The 18,926-nt window shown below is 43.2% G+C and overlaps 1 protein-coding gene across 6 annotated transcripts in view; it reads right to left on the bottom strand.

The window, feature by feature from the left end:
• The window catches only part of C14H8orf48 (chromosome 14 C8orf48 homolog), a 114,275-nt gene that overhangs the window by 51,579 nt on the left and 43,770 nt on the right, over nt 1-18,926 (bottom strand). For 2 of the 6 annotated variants that reach the window (XM_056359262.1, XM_056359257.1), the window contains exons 6-7: nt 9,052-9,153; nt 6,059-6,175 (exon numbers count right to left, since the gene is read on the bottom strand). In XM_056359262.1, the coding sequence (XP_056215237.1) occupies nt 9,111-9,153 (43 nt within the window). In that variant the 3' untranslated portion in view covers nt 6,059-6,175; nt 9,052-9,110. Of the gene's footprint in view, nt 1-4,705; nt 4,856-6,058; nt 6,176-9,051; nt 9,154-10,316; nt 10,423-16,152; nt 16,263-17,120; nt 18,215-18,926 lie in introns of those variants that run through there. The other 4 variants (XM_056359256.1, XM_056359263.1, XM_056359260.1 and 1 more) reach the window with 4 other exon arrangements.

Raw genomic sequence — 18,926 nt, 5'->3', positions numbered from 1 at the left:
TCAATAGGAAGCTGCAGTAACCTGACTTAAAATTAAATGAAGCTACTTATATGCGTAAAGTTAACCAACCACTTAATTAGTTTCCTAGTCAGCCTCTTTTTGCAAAGTGAAAGAAAGGGAGGCATTCATGTTCATTTGTCTCACAATTAAAACCCTGTGTTTTTTTTAAAGGAAGGATTGATACTTTGCTGTCTATTCACAGGGAAGAGATCTTGTTTCTCTGTCTGGAAGCATGCTGTCCTCTAAAAGAAATTTAATGTTCATCAGAATCACACCATATTTTAAAATGCCTCTCTGAGCATCTCGTTTGTCAGCTAACAGCTGCTTGCACCATGGGTAGACAGAGCATGCTCCTGCACCTCAGCACATTCCTTCCAGTGATGAAGTGACAAAATAACAAGAACGGAGGCATCAAGGGGAAAATGGAGGAAGACAATCCCTGCAAAGGGTCTTGCTCAAGTGGAAATCAGTTGTTTCATATGCTTTGTTAAGAGATGGCATCCCCACCATTTTACAGCTCTTCCCTTTCTGAGTTACCTTGTCCCTTACAATACAGATCATAGCTAAAACCAGTAATTCCCCTTTCCCAAGCACACCACCCCAAGGCTGCTCACCCAGGACATCAATATATGCTTATATTCCTCAGAATATAAAATCTCTCAGCCTGGCTTTGCTCTTTGCTGTTTTTCTAGACTGTACTGTCTTGAGAAATAATGATACCTGAGAGTTGTCTGGGCATGGGTCTGGCTTTTGAAGGCGTGGGGGCAAACCTCTGAAAAGCAGGGGTTGCCCAGAGCCTTCCATCGGAGCACAGCCAGAGTTGGGCTGCCGAACAGGCTGGCTTCAGACCCACTACAGCTTTGTGCAATGTTACCCTTTCTGTTCCAGGGTACAAGCATTGTGCTCATCACGCCACAGTGTTCTTTCATGAAATCAAATGAATGTACTGTATCATGTCACCGGGCAGTCTTGGCTGGGCAGATGAGCGAACGCCAGCCCGATGACTGTTGAGGATGAAGCGCCTCATTGTAAGAACCTGTCCTAATGCTTTGTCAGGGTTCACTGGCTATAAACAAACAAGTACCTCAAGGGCCTGGAAGGCTGCAGTTGTGATTCTCAACAAGGAGGGGGCAAACACGAGGCACCGCTTTGGACTTCTTTCTCTCCTGAGGTCTCAGCTGTACCTCTGGCAGGATGACAGTGGAGAGACACTTGCAATGTGTGCAGCCATTTCAATAGCTGTGTCTGCTGCCTTAGATCTGGATAATACATGGAGGTATAGTTATGTTACTTCTGTTCTCAGAGGTAGAAGAATCAGGGTTTTTTAGAACCTCTATGACTGTTCATCTTCAACGCTTTCATTGTGCATTTCAGCACAAAGTGAAAAAACATTGATTTTCTCTGTTTTTTCCCCCTAGAATTATCCATAGCAGGGAACGGCATGAAAATCAGTTGTTTTTCCAACTATAAGCAGAGTTTGAACCAGGCTGCTTGCTTCCAAAGAAAGCACCAGCAACTCGTGACATGCTTTAGAAGTCCCACCCTGCATGAATTCTGACTTCACTATTTTTATCTGCCTTCTGATTAAACTTTATCTTTCAGATATTCATGACTATCATCAATTACCAGATTCCCCTGCAAATTTCTGGGAACGTATCTCAGGTCTAAGAGGTTGCCCTAATGCGGTCAGAGGGAAACGTTCTTTGAAGATTTTTAAAGAGGAGCCTGAGGCAGCCCGGGAGTGTGGAAGTCTCCCATAACGTAAGCAACCTGAGATGCCCTTGCCTACAGATTCCTAACCTTTCTTACATATTTATCTTCCCTCATCATCCTGCTACATTCTTCTGTTTCCACCCATCAGGAAAACTACCAAACACATGGATGGAGGCAAGAAGCAAGAGATAGCTCATCTTGTAGGCAAAGTGATGGGTAATCAGACTTTCACACCCAGATCCTAATGCTGAAAGCTCTTATACATGTCAAAATCAGTGGTCTTGGATAAGTTTGAAGAGAAGCAGATTTTAAAAAAAGGCACGTAAACAGAGGCTTCGGGTGAGAGCCCATTACTTGCCTCACCTGGACAGCCTGATCCTTCTGCTGAGCTTAATGGAAGTACCTCTTGCAGCGCAGCAAGAAGAGAATCAGCAGACACTGGCTAGGTTGAAATCTGGGTTACAAGTATGGCTGTATGATGAAGTGAGGGTAGGATTAGGTAGTAATACTCACCCTGCAATTCAGATTAAATGCTAACGGCATTCTCCTGTGTGTTGTGACTACAGCCAAGCAGTGCTCAGTCCATGTCAGGCCATGGCAGACTGCAATGGAGCAGCAGGTGCATTTTGCATCAATGGCTGCCTGAAGGAAGAACCTTTAATGCCAAATGAAATCAGAAGTTTCCTCTCTTCTTTCTGCTGTTTTAGAGCACCATGCAAGTTCTGCAAGAAGTATGTATGGGAAAGGTTTACCACAGCTTTTGTGTCATGACTTGTGCTAGTTAAAGATAATAGACAGAGATGCCACATCCTTCTCTTCCCGTGTCTCCATGTGGCAGCAGACACCGTCAGGCAGAGGGCTGATGCAAGTGTCTCTGTCACTTTTCTGATAAGATCTGACAATATTAATGAGATTCAGGAACGACTTATCATGGTGAAAGATCATGAATGGCTTCATTTTTTTCCTGAATCCTGACAGAAAAAATTGTGTAAGTAGTGAGAGTGGTATATCAGGATGGGAGGAGAAATGAGGGAAAAACAAAGGCTGGGGAAAAGCTAATTACAATCTGCAGCCAATTCGAAACACTTCTCTTGGACGGACTCATTATCAACACAGTGATCAGAAATTTCACCTGTCATGTAGTGCCTGATAAACACTGATACTCTGTTATTAACATAGTGCCATGTAGTATCTATTAACAGTCGATAGCACTCCGTTAGAGGCTAGAAGAACCCTCCCCACAGCATTATTTCCCCCTCTATCTTCATCTTCTTTTCTTCCTTTTTTTCGTTTCTGTGGTCAGACGGGAATCAAACAGTGAGAGTTTCTTGCTAACTCCTTTTGACATCTCTGATAAGGTTAGCTGGGATCCTAATGGTACATCCTAAACTTAGATTCAAAAGCAGAAAATCACTAATGGGCTCCTGTGAGCAGTGAAGATACTGCTCGTTTTAAGGCTTTAAAGCTCCCTGCCGTGGACTGAGCCAGCCTGGTCTTCTGACATGGAAAAGCTGTCAATCATCTCAGCCAGTGCCCTCACTAGGCAAGGCATTTCATAAGCCACATGACCCAACCAGTCAAGACACTGAGCAGGGAAAGGCAACAAGTGGCTTAGATCTGTATAGCGCTATTAGGGATGGAGATGGGAGCCTACATGCTCTCAGACATCGGCTGGGTTTTTTCTCCTACTCTTCACCTTTGCCTGAAAGGGAATGTATCAACAAAGGGAAACTTCAGCAAGAGTTTAATCAAAGCTGCAGACAAAAAGGCTGGAAGTCTGTCCATGTCTGTTAAAAGGCTGAAAAAACTTTAAGGTCTGTTGTCTGACAGTGGTAGCACTCATTATACCATATTCTGGACTCATTATTAGGCTAAAATGAAGGGCCCATTTCTACAAAGTGCAGAGCTGGGAAGAGGATGAGTCCCGACGACTCTTCCATAAATCAGATGTCCTTGCTTGCCACCTGCTTTGTTACTCCACACACAGCCTCTTCCTTGCATGTACACATGTTGCTCTGTTTGCGTTGGGCTCTTTGCACAGCAAGGACACAGTCCATTTCTCTTTTTTGTCTGCAGAGGTGATTGTCAAATAAAAGGCAAAGTTGCTTCTGATGGAGCATCTGTAAGGATCAGAGGGAGATGGTTGGTTTTCTCAAGCTGTTGTTGAAGCAAAGAAAAAGACAATCCTTGGAAGCAAAGTTGCTTTGACTTCTATTTCTGCCCTGCAGCAGGGCGTGGTGTCGGCCAACACCAGCACCGATGGGTGAGAGCAGGCTTCCATCGCTGGGAGCTCTGCTGTCTTGAACAGTGGCTGCCTTCTGCCTCAATTTGGGGCTAGTACACATTACACAAGAAGTACCACAGAATTGCAGCTATTCTGAAGGACTTATCGGACCTACTCACTGACAAAAGCAAGGATGTGACCAGGCTCAGACCAGCATGCAGTGAACAACATTCCCAACCACATCTCGGACTGTGTGGGTCAATGTTCAGGACTGTCCTGTTCACACACTCACCAGAGCATCATGTGCAGTGGGTACAGGGTGATTTCTAACAAGAAGGATTTTTACAGAGGGTATTTTTAAAAGCCTGATAAGGAGGGGAGCAAGAGAGGAAAGTGGAAAACAAAGAGGCAGCCAACTTGAGAAATACTAAAATTGCAAGCAAGTAACTGTGAGGAAATAAAAGCCATGACCAAAAAAAATTTTATCTTTCAGGGTTTGATGTATTCCTGCCTGTGAATCTGCTTCAATCTATTTAAAGGATCAAAATTCATCCTGTCTCTGGATTTCCAAAGTTTGTAGAAGCTACTTCAGCTTACATTATTTGTAAATCTGGTCCATTGTGTCTGAAAGATTGGAAATGCCCAGCACAGAAGTAAATTGCACAGCAGATTTCCCTACTGTCAGCAAAGCTGGTTACCTGAGGAGACCAGTATCTCTGAGCTCACCTGCATGATGCAACCTTGCTCATAAGGAAATGAAAGTCTTACCTCTCCTGCTAGACTTGTGGAAATCCGTAGGATAGGTTGCACTTTATGTGTTATGTGCTCTGATATTCCCTGCAGCCTTCTTCTGTAAGAGCAGTTCGCCATAATAGAAAAAATGAGTGGAAAGCAATTGCCACATTCGGTTTGCATGCTCTGTTAAAAAAGTAAATTAACAATACATAAAGCTGGCAACAATATCTAACCTCAAGACAGCAGTCCTCTGGAAAAGGATGTGATCATGTAATTAAGGAGTATATCATAATGTAAATGGGCAAAGGGGCTAATTAAATTCATAAAGTCAACCTCTATTCTGCTGTTTTCTGATTGTGGAGTTCGTCAGTTTGCAGCCTTTATAATACTAGTTTAATGTAACTTTTTGCGTACAATAAAGAGCTTTCTTATTAGCTGTGACTTGTCTATTCTCTCACTTGCATGCCTGCCTGGATTGAGTCACAGCCCAATGAGTCTCTTGCCTCCTGAAGTCATGTAATTATCTCAGGATCTTAAATTAAAAAATAGGACTCTCGTAAACCTCTCTGTTCTGAAGGAAAGTGCGAGCAGGTGAATCCAGCATAACTGGTGTGTTTGTGTCTGTGGAGAGCCTGAAACAATAGTTTTGAGAGATATCAAATGTCGTGTGTATCCTAATAGAAAACTAATTATTCTGGCAATTCTTTCAACACCATCCCATTAGGGAACTCTGTCACCCCAGTGGATATTTATGGGAGTAAGTACTTGGAGAAATCTTGCTGATGACCCTAGCTGTTATTACTTCTGTTTCTTCTAAAGATAAATCTCCTTGATCTTTCTGGGAGAATAAACAAACCCATTGCTCAGAAGCACTTAGGTCCCTGCCTTAATCCCCTGGCCTGCTCTTCTCAGTCTGGATTTCCAGCTGCCATACGCTGGTTGATGCCCTGGCTCTTTTGTCTTTGCCTCACGCTCTAGGGATATGAAGGGGCTGAGAAACCACTTGAGCTCCTGCATTTGAAGTGTGCCTATTTGTGAACAAGGACACACCTAATGACAGCGTGCTTTGGTAGCTCCTACCTCCAGGAAAGTCCTCAGGAGTGTCAGAGCACACAGCAGCACTGAGAGCAAAGAACCACAGAAAGACAGGTTGCAGATAGAGACGCGCAGTTATTTTTAAGCCATCTCTCACATATAGGCAGTTCATGTTTATGGAATATGGTGCATGAGATATCTTAAAAGCAAAGCATCTCTCCAGCTATGCATATCCAGGACAAACCTGAGGTGAATGATACTCTCTAACTTCCTTCCAGACCCATTTAAGTGGCAATCAGAGGAAACATTTCCTAGAGAAACAGTTCATATCAAATTTATAAGACTTCCCTTGGGGAGGAAACATCCATTTCCCCTTCTACCTGTCATTCTTCTTCGTTTATTGAATCAATAAGGCATGAAATTTGGCAGGCTTTAAGTAAGAAATGAGCTGTTCATATCAAAGAGAGCCTGGATGAATAAAAAAAAAAAATCAAACTGTTAGAATCCAGATTCAGTTAATAGGAATAAAAATAAACAGAATCTAAATGTAAATGATAATTACGTCACCACTGGCATTTAAGCTCATTTTCAAATACAGGATTAGAAACAGATCTAACTTGCTGAAACTTGCTGTGTTCGTACAGATATAGCTGCTTCGGGGGACACAGGTCTGAATGTTCGGTCTGTAGCTTCTGCTCCCCAAGCAAGCCACAGCTGGAGATTCACACCGGACAAGAAAGGAGCAAGAGGGATCATCCAGAGGGGGCAAATCCCTTCCTTCTGGCCAAAAAGGACAGCTAAGAGGTTAGGAGGAATATGATTATGTTCCTGCTTCCCTGTCCTTTGTAAACTGTTGCAATATGACAGCCAGTATGCCCAAGTTACCGTGACCCATCTGGATGGCGTCTGAATTTACCTACCAAGTTGCAGCTGTAACACAGGTCCTCCACCAGCCTGGGTGAGAGAGACCCATTACATCATGAAGTCCCATCTGCCCATTGATCTGTTGAAGGTAATTTCCCTGAAACTGTTATCAGGAGGGCACTGCTCTGTCTATGGGACAACCTTTATTTCATCAAATGCAGCCAGGAGGTCTGCAGCTGAATGAAAAAAATTCCGAATAGGTGGTGAGATAAACTTCTGTCTGCCAAGGCAGTTCAGCATCGCACCACCATGCCCTGCCTTCAGGGGTTACAGCCGATTTCTTGTTTGGCTTGCCTCTCTACAGCCTGAAAGTTCTTCCTCTCTCACCTCTGGATCTCATCCTTCACATACCTGTGTTGTCCTTTTTACAGGAGGAAACAAATTGCTGGCAGTTTGTCTAAGCTAGTATTATCAGTAGGTCACAGCAGCTTTTCTGGATGTCTTCAAGCTTCAAGGGCATTTTTCAAAGCTACCTGTGCTCTCACTACCAACCTGATGAGTATAATTTTCCTTTACTCAAAGGTGAGCTATTCTGTTCAACTACAAGCATGAGGTCCATCATTTAGACGAAGATGCAGTGATTATATTTGAGTCTGGTTCTTTTGAATGTGACTGTGTCCCACACTGCCTATTAAAGAGCAAAGTTTAACACTATTCTCACTCCCACTAATCCTTTTGTGTAATGTCACATTATGCATTCGCTTCTACAACTATTTTTATAGCTCAAGGTCTTAACTTGCATCTTCTAGCTTCAACTGCCTTTGAAACTGCTTACATTCCACAGTAAAGATTTGTTCTTTTCTAACACACACACACGCACAGAGAGAACTAATTTTTTATCCCACTGAAATTACAACATTTACACGTTTCTTTTCTTTGAGACACACTTTGCTTGAGGATTTTTCAAATTTAGGGAGACCTGGCATGAGAAGGGGGATAATTTCTCCCTCCGGTCACCAGTCCTGTAATAAGCCTGCGGACCGACCCCACACAGACCTTACACCTCTGTCAAATCCTTTTACTAGCCTTTATCCTGCCTGGATGGTTTTATATTAGCTCAGAGCCACACTGTGATCAGCAGGAACGTCTTGTTTATTGCTAGCTTGTTTGAAGACAAGCAGAGCGTACAGTCCCAATGAGGTGGGATCTAATTATTAAGGTTTTAATGAAAAAATACAATGATGAGATGTTGTATAAGTTATGGAAACCACGTGAGAAACTGAGACCTTGCTGGCCGCACTGTTATTCATACAGAATCAACTTATTTTGTTGAAATACATGATTCATTTTAATCATTCTCACATTCTGATCAATTATCTTTGAAATTATACAGCTCACTGAGATGACTGGGGAATACCTACATATAAATTGATCTCTACTGACACAGACACTTGTTCCTAGCACCCTGCAGCTGGTGATACCAGTCCTCAAGCTCATTTTTGAAGAGCAGGAGACATATTCCATTGTAGGGTGCACCTCAAATGGCAGACACACATCAAGAGGTTTCCTACACTTACTGTTATAAATGGATTTGTCTCCTCTGGAGCAGTAATCTGGTTTGTGTTTGCTAGCTTCAGCTGAATTCACTCAACATCAAGCAGATTAAAGGTGAAAGCATATAATTTAATTGTAGCACACAAAAAAGTTAGGCTCTTAATTATTAAGCAAGAAAGAAGATTACAAAAAGAGGAAAATAACCAAAAATATAATTTTAGCATCAAATTTCTTTCCCCGCTGTTACCATGAATCCTTGAAGCACCCATTAGCCATACAAACTCAAGGCACTATTTACAAATGGAAAATACATCTTGAGTACTGTCACTTAGACTAACACCTTAAAGGTGGTGCACCTGGATACCTCTACACACCACGCCTACACACAATAGCAACCTGCTCAATTTTTCATCTCTTCCCTTGTTCAAAATGGCATTACCACCCATTTATTTGTTAATCTCCCTTGTCTTTCCATCTGTTCAGGTCAGTTAGGGGAAAACTTCCCCGAATTTAGGATTCTGTGGCACTCTTCCCATTAGTGGATTTCTTCTGGCTTAAACGGCCTTCTGGCAAACTACAACATTCTGAGGATGGTCATGACATACATCATAAAAAGCACAACTCTGACAACATTATTCAACTAATCTGACAATTCTGCCAGTGTTGTAGCCCAGCAGGACCTAGGTTCTTCAGGGTGACTGGCGGTTAAAACATTGGTAAGACAGATGACAAAACAGGCTTTTAGAGGTGCTTTGTCCAACCCTTTTCTCCCTTCTTTGCTCACTTTTAGGAGCTCATGCCATCACATTAATCTTCCACAGACTTAGATCCCGTGGGTCAAACCCCTTTGCTAATGAAAGGCTTCTACCTGGAAAACATTGCCTGCACCTTGGGGAAAGCGAGTGTCTAACAGAAGAAAGACTTACAGGAAATGATTCACGCTATGACCTCAGCTCTTCTCCAGTGTCTTGTCCAGATGCTTGCTTCAACCATCCTGCAGCCAGCTAGCAATGCAGCAGTGACAAATGCTTCAGGAAAAAAAATATATGAACAACTGAATAATCTGCTTATTAAGACAAATAATATCTAAGCCCTAACCAGCACTAATCACCATGCGTTACCCTCAGGAGGAGGCTGTTCTGCTGGATGTCTCCTTCTGTGATCATCATCATCCTTCACCACATCTTTTGATTTTGCTGCCTGGTTTGACAGTTCTGACTCTTTATCTCCCCATGGAGCAATGCTCAGGCCATTAAATTTTTTTTTAACTTACAGATACAGAGGAGAAAAATCATGACTACATGTCCCTGAATTCAGACCAGCCTCTTTGGATATTGACAGTCAAACCATGACTGTAGATCAGGAGCAGAAATTGTTAATAGGTTGATTTATGGGTGGCTAATAGCTAAGTAACTAACAGTTAATGAGGCAAGGACTCATTGGTAATACATCACAGAATGAATAGATTATTTTTATAAAGGCAAGCAATAAAATTAATTTCTAGATGGATTTTTTTTCTTACTTTGATATTCCTAATGGCACTTCCTGAATCACTCTGAGCTGGAGAGTCAAATTGAACAGATTTGGAAATATCCACAGAACCATTTGTGATAACGCAAAGGGAATCACTGTCTGTTTAAAGTTCCTTCAGCATGTTTGGGTAAAATTCAGTTTGTAAGACAGCGATAATAATACAAAATTATGGAATCCCTAAGGATCTTAAAGAAAAACCACTTATTCTCAAATCCTTACTGTGCAGAGAGGAAAAAACATCTCATTTCAAGAAAGACTCCTGACAGATGAAGAAAGGAAAAATCATGAAAAGTGGACTTCAGAAAATTTTGAAAAAGCCAATAACGCATCTTCCCTTTTGATGAAGAAAATTTAGAGCAACTATATTTAGATTCGTAACCAGAAAACAACATTCTATTTTCTGAAAAAGAACTGTGTCTATGAAGCCATACCTTAGGTCTAATGTAATACAGGGTCAGTGTTGTTATTGATTGTCTCTGATCTCTGCCTCTCTGAATAGATCTTTTCTGATCAAGAATTCTATTAAAAGATCAGCCGAATGCTGCTTTCAGCCTGAAATCATTATCTTGTTACAAAGGTTCCAAGACCTCAAACCTGAAGATTTTTCCTTTCTTATACACCCACACACATGTACACACAAATGCCTCTGTTCTGATACCGTAGGAAGCTTTTATCACTGGTGGGCTTCTCACTTCGCTTGAGATCATGCAGTCTTCCATTTGTTTCCCTAAGGATTGTCGTTTCACTGTGAAAGCGTGTCCTCTCTGTCAAGGAAAGCCGTGCGAGGTACGAGATGGAAGGGAAAATATAAACCTCATTACGGTTAACAGCAACATCTGCATTCAGATTTAAGTGAACAGTGACATGAAGCAATTTAAATCTTGACTGCTCAGCCCGCATGATGCATACTTAGCAGCACAGCAGGCAGCGACCACCCCAGCTGCTGCTGTGCCAAGCCAGTGTCACCCCACGGGGGTGCGTGGGGGCAGCGCACGTTTCGGCGGACAGAACAAAGGCTGGCCCAGCCGGCTGGAAAGCAGAAGCAGGCAAAAGCGCTGGGGACCTCTGCAAACACTTACAAGTCATCGTTTCACACAGACACTTAAGAAAGGCTTTGCCAGCTCTTCAGACACTGAATCTTGGGTGTTTGTCTCCGTTGCTTCTATATTAAGGCACAAAGAAATGGTTTTCCATCCCCCACCGTAAATTCAGCAAATTACTAAGTGGCTGATCGGGCGGTTGCGGCGTTATGCTCAGCTGATTGCCGAGGCGGGCTCCGTGCTGCAGGCCACCCAGCTCCGGAGAGCCCTGCCGGCAGATTCATCATGACACGGCTGGTGATGAGAGGCCCCGTCCCTCCTGAGTGCTACGTGCCTGTTTGCTTTTAATGATGAATAATTTGTTCAGGGAATAAAGAGAAAGTTGAGAAGCTTCATTTTGCAGGAGCTTTCTGCAGCACTTGCTAACCTGTGAAATGCCTTCTTTTTGGAAACCAGGCTTCTACCAGCACAGAAGGTGATCTGTCACACAGTTATTCCTTTGCAAGATGTTTGACGTGCTGTACTGGTTTTGACTGGGATAGAGTTAACTTTTTACACAGTAGCTGGTATGGGACAATGGTTTGGATTCCTGTTGAGAAGAGTGTTGATAACACAGTGATGTTTTCGTTATTGCAGAGCAGTGCTCACAGGGAGCCAAGGCCTTTTCTGTCTCTCACACCACCCTGCCAAGAAATAGGCTGGGGGGGCACAAGGAGCTGGCAGGGGGCACAGCTGGGACAGCTGACCCCAACTGGCCAAAGACACAGCCCACCACAGCTTTTTATTGCTGAGCATGACGCCGTATGGGGAAGAAGGAGGAGGGGGGACGTTCGGAGCGATGGTGTTTGTCTTCCCAATTCCCGGTTGCGCAGATGCAGCCCTGCTCTCCTGGGGGGGCTGAGACCTGCCCATGGGACGCGGTGAATGAATTCCCTGTTCTGCTTTACTTGCATGCCCGGCTCTTGGTTTACCTATTAAATGGCCTTCATCTCACCCCGTGAGTTTTCTCACTTCAACCCTTCCAATTCTTTCCCCCATCCCACGGGGGGCAGTGAGTGGGGGGCTGCATAGGGCTGGCTGGGGCTAAACCATGGCACGTGCTCAGGTCCTGGGCATTTCTAAGGAAGACAGAGAGAATGATGCAGCCTTCAACATGGTGCCTCTTGTACTCTAGGTATTTTGTGTCATTTTAGGTAATAAAAAGTTAAAGTTCAGTAAACACAAAGACTCCATGGGCAGCTAAAGGAGATTTGAGATGACTGTCCCTTATTCTTACACACCTTAGACATTCAAATTATTTTGATGGGATTGGGGCTGGTATCTAAGCTGCTGGGGTTTGAAAAAAAATTCTTAAATGTGGGAAGAAGAGGGGAGTGCGGCCCTTGCCTCTCATTTGCAAGAAGCAAGAACAACAGAGGGAAAAGTTTAATTTAGCATCTTAGCAAAGGAAGGATATGGCACTGAAATTTAATCATGCCTGATATGGCAGATAGATATTTTTTTTTAACAGGAAAAGCTTAAACACTTTACAAAATATTCATTCTCTATGATTAATTGTAAAGCATCATAGATGTGCTTGGCACTTTACTGATGGAAACATTGGCAGGTCTCTGCCTCAGGGAATCTATAATTAGAGTACAGCAAGGGAAGATGATGGATAAGAGTGTATGGGAGGACAGGGATACAACAGTGAAAGATCATGAAGAGCTTTAGATATTCTTTCCTGGATATCTTTTTTGGTTCTCTTCATTTAAATGTGATATATTTTAAATCAAGGACTAGGAACTGACTGAACTTCAGATTTTTTGCTCCACAAACTTTCTGCTGTCCCAAACTGGAACAGAAAACTGAAGTTTTGAAATTCCACATGAAATAAATACATGCAAGAAGGATGATCTGGAACAGCCTCACTGAACTGCCTTACTTTCCTAGGTGGAAGCATGTTTTTCCAGCTTTATCATTCCGAAAAAAATTTACATTCTGGCACAAAGTAGTGAAAAAAGTCTTAACATTGCCAGTGTGAAACACTCACACCCACAGCACAAGGAGGTCTTGAATGTCTGAATGTTTGTTGAAAGTTTTGTATAAGTAGATGTTCCTGTGAAGTGGTTTGGTGTGGCTAAATAGCTTCTAACAGAAAACAGCTTTGCAAGAAATCTCTCAACCAAATCCAGCACTAAGATCATGGAAGACAAGGCGGGTAGGATCAAATAGAAAATACCGGACACAGCATAGTGGTTTTCATTAGGGTAAAAAATGAAAGAGAAAAAATTACTCCAGAGCAAGTACCCCTCGAGAGAGGCCAAGGGAGCCAGGAGAGCTCTGGGGTTTTTTTTCCCAGTATTTGAAGAAAAGTCATAACCAAAGCAACTTCCTTTTGGAGAAAGTGAGGGCCTGGCGTGTGGCCTATGAGCTGGCGAAGGCAGTTCCATGAGGGTACTAAGCCCCCAGAACCCCTCTGTGTGCAAGAGCTGGGAGGCCTGGCCGCTCTGAGCAGCGCATCGCTGCAGCACCGAAGGGACGCCAGATGCAGAGCAGGGAGGGGGTGGCATTTCATGGCCCCCTTCACTATATCAGAGGGGCAGAAATTCCCTGGCTTTGCTGTCAGAGGAGGGCCTGAAGCAGAAAGGCCAAACAGACGCTGCAGGGCAGTGCCACGCTTGGGAATGAACGGACCTGTCTGCTCCTCCCCTGCTAGGGAGAAGGGAGAATCTGACCCAAAATTCAGGGCGTCCCAGCATGCCTAAATCCAAGGGATGCATACAGGATAATTGGCTCTAATCTTTCATTACACTCTATTTATGACCTTATAACTAGCTAGGGGATTTCACTGAATGCTGCTACCCTCCTCAGCCTATATATACAGTACATTTCCCACCATCCACTTTTCAAATGTGCTGGCTTGTCCTTCAGAGTCCAAAGTGCTGGCCATGTCACTCCCCTAAACTGGTCATATGAAGTGACATCTAAAACCTTATACAGTCAGTCCTGAAATGGAATTGAAAAATGAGCAGGGAGGTACATTTCTTTAAGATGATGTCCCTTTCTTGGATGTAAAGAGAACAGCTGTGCTGAATCCACACATCTTCTAGGAGCTGAATAGAGATCAGCAACTGACTTCCTAGAGGATACCATTGGCCTGGAGACATCAACAGCTTCTGATTTCCAGCAGCATGCAGGAAAACTGAGCATGCAACAAATTTCCACATGATTTCAAGTCTATTAATACAATTCTGAAGCACACAGCTTTCCCTCAAACCCATAATTGTGATTTGGAAGTCTCTGGCTGTGTCTTGCACATCAGTGAGTCACTCTGTATTTTCCTTCTGCCCAAGAAGCAATTTGACTATGCAGGAATGAGAAAGGCAAAACAACTTCTGATCTTGCACGTAGATGCTCAGTAGAAAATGACCCAGGTTAAGCACTTATATGATTTGCACTCAGAGGAACAAGCCTTTGGGTGATCCAATGTCACTGCTGGGGAAGGGGAAAGGTTCCTGGTTCCAGGCAGCAAAGAGAAATACATTCACACAAACACATCAGGTAGGTCAGATAAATTAAACCCTTCCGAAATAAGATGAAAAGAACCTCCTCTCTGAGAATAAATACAAAATGGCTATGAGGTACTAATAGGAGAGAACTGCAGCTGTATAGCAAATACAAGAAATCATTTGAGAAAATATATGGAGAAAACTGAAGCAAGGGTGTGGAGAAAGGGAAAGGGTGTTTGGAAAATCATAATGAACCCAGTCTTTTTATAGAACTGTGCTCATTCTCTTTGCTCAGCATGCTAAATCTCTTAAACCTCCATATTTTCCCTCCTATCCCCCTGCCCTGTGGTCATCACTGTGGAAGTTTCGGCTGCAATAGGAAAAGGTTGTTATCAAGCAGACAGAAGAAGAACCTGGGAAAATATTTAGCTCCCTGGCTCTGGATAAAGCTAACAAAGACCTTCCAAAGCCCAGAAAAAAACCAGCTCTGAATAAACTATCTGTTTGGCTACCTTTCATCCAGTGATCTCAAATGACTTTTTATATACACATCAATACTTTCAGCCTCATGGTACCTCTGTAAATGTAGGCAAGTCAAGCTAGGAACAAAGCAGCAGACAGTAGTCACAAGCCCTGACATTCACCCTGTGCTGTAATCAGCAAGAGTGCCCTTTTCCCAGCCTCAGGAACACTAATGGAGTATCCGGAAACCTGGAAAGTGGCAATGAATTTCTCTCAGCAGGCTAAACTGCAGGTCTATGGAGAAAGAATGGTGTTCTGTGGCATTCATAATACAAACAGCGTCAAGTCAAAGGTTGGCAGGCGGCTGTTTCCCTTTGAGCTGTAATTAATATTATCTGAGCAATGCAAAGAGACCCAGAGAGTGCCAGGTGTCTCCTCTCGGCAACCATCTGTGAACAAGCAGGATATTGGTGCTGATATTAGGAGCCTTTCCCATGAACCAGGAAATAGCAAAGTTAAGAGGAAGAGGAACCCAGACAATCTTAAGGAGCATCAGTTAACAGTCCGATGCTACAGTGTGTCTCTAAGTTTGGAAGGTGTCAGTAATAGCGACCAACAATCAAATCTGACCTTTCAGCATCTGCTACCATTTAACATTCTCTCTGTAGAGGGCAGATAGCTGCTGTTTGTAAGGCCCAGAGGATATGGTGAGTGGTCCTCCGGCCACCAAAGAAATATAATCAGCAGATCTCCCACTGGGAGGCTGGGGTGTACCACCACTGGCAAAATTTCCAGAAGCATTTCTCATCAGGCCAAGGGCTCTTCCTCTACTGTTCCTGCAGCTGCATAGGAAACCACCTGTTGCCTTGGGCACTTCCATTAATTTCCCTCTCTTCTGCCCTAAACACACCAGGGCACCCTCTCATATCTGGCCTGCTGAGGATCATATCTCCTGGAAATGGCTCAGTCTCTGCTAAAAATTTTACTTCCATTAAGCTGAATTCAAACCACCTATCTGCAGACTTAAGTGGCATCTACATTAAAGAGAACAAATGTGCTTCAGACTATTTAACAAAGGACAGTGGTAGGAGATCTTGTCAGGTTGTTTATCTGCCTTCCTCGGGTGTGCTTTCTGCCTTTATCTGTTGACTGTAAGGAGACAAGGTCTGGGACTACAGGACAACCAGGGATCTGCACCCATCGGTGCAGCAGTGCGCCTAAGCCACAGGCTGCGTGCACCAGCAGAAAGCCCTCTTTAATACAGTTACTGGAAAATCGCTTTGCAGAGATTGGGAGAACCAGAGACTACTACATTTACTGTCTCCAATAAAAGTGAACAGATCAAAAATGACAATGTTCTGCACATTTCATGCTACCAAGCTAAGTTCCTGGTTTGCGCTGCTTGAGTAAACAGGCTCTGTATAAAAGGCCCATTTTGATACCACGCTGGTTTCCCTTACAACAAAGTGCTTGAAGATGAACTAAAAGACTTTTAACTTACCTCTCGATGTGTCTGCATTGTTCAGGTCTTGCTGTTGCTAACATCTAAAGCAGTTCAGGGAGTGATTCTCCTTCCTTTGAAACTGTTGCTTTCAGTTCTGCTTATTTGCTCTGTGGATATAAAGACGTAAACCTGCTAATGGCCAGTTTGCAATGAGACTCACCGGAATTATTTACTTTTCTAAGGACCTTTGGAACACCTTTCATAAGCTTAAACTTCTAGCTCCTCTCCTCTTCCCACTGAGCAATAACTTGCTAATACATGACTAAAGCAAAATGCTTTTCATATGGGATCAGACTTAAAGGCCCTGGAGAGTAAAAGTATCGATCCTGTGAACTATCAGCATGCAGAATTTCTACCAGCTATAGCAAGAGCACTAGGCACCCCTTGAGATCAGACTCCATGATTGACTGGCAACAGCAACAACAAAACTCTTTACAAAAATGAGAATATTGTACTCTGCCATCTTGGGGATGGAAGACACAAGTTCTGCAGATTTCATGACCAGACCTTGAATATAAGCAACCTGTTCCTGTGCACTCACTGGCTTTTCCCTTTCGCTTAGATCTTCTGAGTCATGACTCATTGAGCTTTGGCCAATCAAATAAATCAATAAAGCTTCTTCTACTATTTCTCTGTGGTCTATTCAAGTTCACATGCAGCAAAATAAAGTCAAATTCCTAGAACTGTTATTTTCTTCTGTTCAAGAAAAAAACTGTTTTAAGCATGTCTGATATCACTTTCTCTGTGAAGAGCTGGTACTTGGCAGGACCTATAATATGAGGAAGCAACAAGTGAACAAAAGAATTAACCTCATATGGCTTCCCATCCTCTTTTTTTTTTGGTGTTATTACCATTAAACAGGAGCAACTGGAAAATGTAAATACTGGTTTAGCTAATGTTTCTACACTTCCCTGCAACTTCCTATAGGTTTTCTAGAGTGCAAGCTGTGCATCAGTAGAGCTGACCTGCTTATTCCGGATGTGATCCCAAACTTTCCCATAGCTCAAGAATATTCTTTTCAGTGAGCAAGGAAAATACTTTTCAAGGAATCAGTGAGTAAAGTGACACAGTAAATGTTCTGTTTTCTAGATCGGACTGATAGGTTCATGGATCCACTGGCTGCCATCATACCGATTCACTCACAGCTTCCAGTTAAAGAGTGCCAGTTATACTGGTTCAGTCATATTCTTTCCACATGCTCCTAGCATCCCAATGAGGGATCCAGGATACACCTTTCCTCGCAGGCAGCATCGCAAAGACGGTGAGTACTGTTCTGCCCCATGACGGATGCATCACAACGCTAACTCCAACTCCTTGCTCAATACCATCCTCTTCTGAGATGGAGGAGCATGCCCTGATATAGCTAGTGCCATGCCGAAGCCGCAAAGCCCTCAGCCAGTTGTTGAAGCAGGTTTGATCCCATTAAGATCTTCTTTACACAAGTGGTTAAGCTGCTCATTGTTCAGCACTCATGCCACACTGTATATGGTTTATAACAGATGGGTCTTATTAGAGAGCCAGAAGCTCTGCAGTGCACACTCCTAAAATCCCTGTCTTGATACTTGGTTAAAATCATTAATTCTAACTTTACGCAACAACAAAAAATGTAGGACAGCTGTGCTGGCAGCACAGTAATTTGTGTCAAACCCCTACGGTCACATTGAAAAAAAGTGATCTAGGAATGCACATGCCAAAAAAAGACAGAGATTTTCTACCGGCACGTTTTAATGAAGGTATCATTAATGTGTCCAGTGATTGCTATCATTTGGGTGGAACAAAAGGAGCAGCACTTCTACTGCCTTTCATTTCTGTTGCCACAATTCCGCAATCATATCTCAATAATGTCAATTTGCTGGCAGCATTAACGTTGTTGAAAATGCCCCCCCCCGAACTCTTAAAGCGCCTTGTATTTAGCCGTGTTCTTCAAGGGTGCAGCAATGAGAGGAAAATATGTATTACTGCTGATCAAATAATGAGACATTCCTGGATCATGACTGTCATTCCATGCTTCAGGCTTCAGCAGGTGCCATTTCACCATGTGCTTCTTTCTGTAAGCCAGCTGTTGGGAAGCAAAGAGAGGTCACCAGCTATTATCAGCAAAATGCTGGTTGTTTCACTTCAAGCACAAACCTACGCATGCTGCACAATCAGGCCTGTAATAGACATCGCCCTCAGCACAATCTGGACTGACTTCTTTTCCAGAACAGGCTCCCAATTGCCCAAAATATCATACATCCAATCTATTGGTAAAAGACTTTCACTGAAAAGGCAAATGGTGTCTTCAGCAATGTCATGCAATTTATACATGCTACAGAATCTCAGTGCAATTAATGGTCTCAAATAATCTGGGGTAGTTATGCATCTGCATAAGTAGTTAGGTAATTTCACCAAAAAGACCTGAAAAGTTTGGGTTTCCTCTCATTTTAGCTGTGTAAATTAGGACAAACTCTCTTGGATATGGACTGTTGTAAAAACCTTGTGAAAGGAGAATGAAGCCCTGTAATTTTTCTTTACACGTTTGCTGACATCGAAGGAATTCATAGCAGCTTTCCTGAGCTCCCCAGGCCTGGAGGTAGAAAGAGCTGTGGACCAGTGGTGGTGTGATGGGAGAAGGTTTCTAGCACCTTCTGGCCTGCAGCAAACACACTGCTGCCAAACCTGCAGCTTACCCTGGAAACACCCCAAAACATCAGGGTCACCGGGAGTGGGCTGCATTATCTGACACAGGTAATTAGGAATCAAGTCTCCATATGGATCACCATGCCTACTCC

The sequence above is a fragment of the Falco biarmicus genome, chromosome 14 (genome assembly GCF_023638135.1).
Source record: "Falco biarmicus isolate bFalBia1 chromosome 14, bFalBia1.pri, whole genome shotgun sequence".
NCBI lineage: Eukaryota > Metazoa > Chordata > Aves > Falconiformes > Falconidae > Falco > Falco biarmicus.
This window is presented reverse-complemented; position numbering and strand designations above follow the sequence as displayed.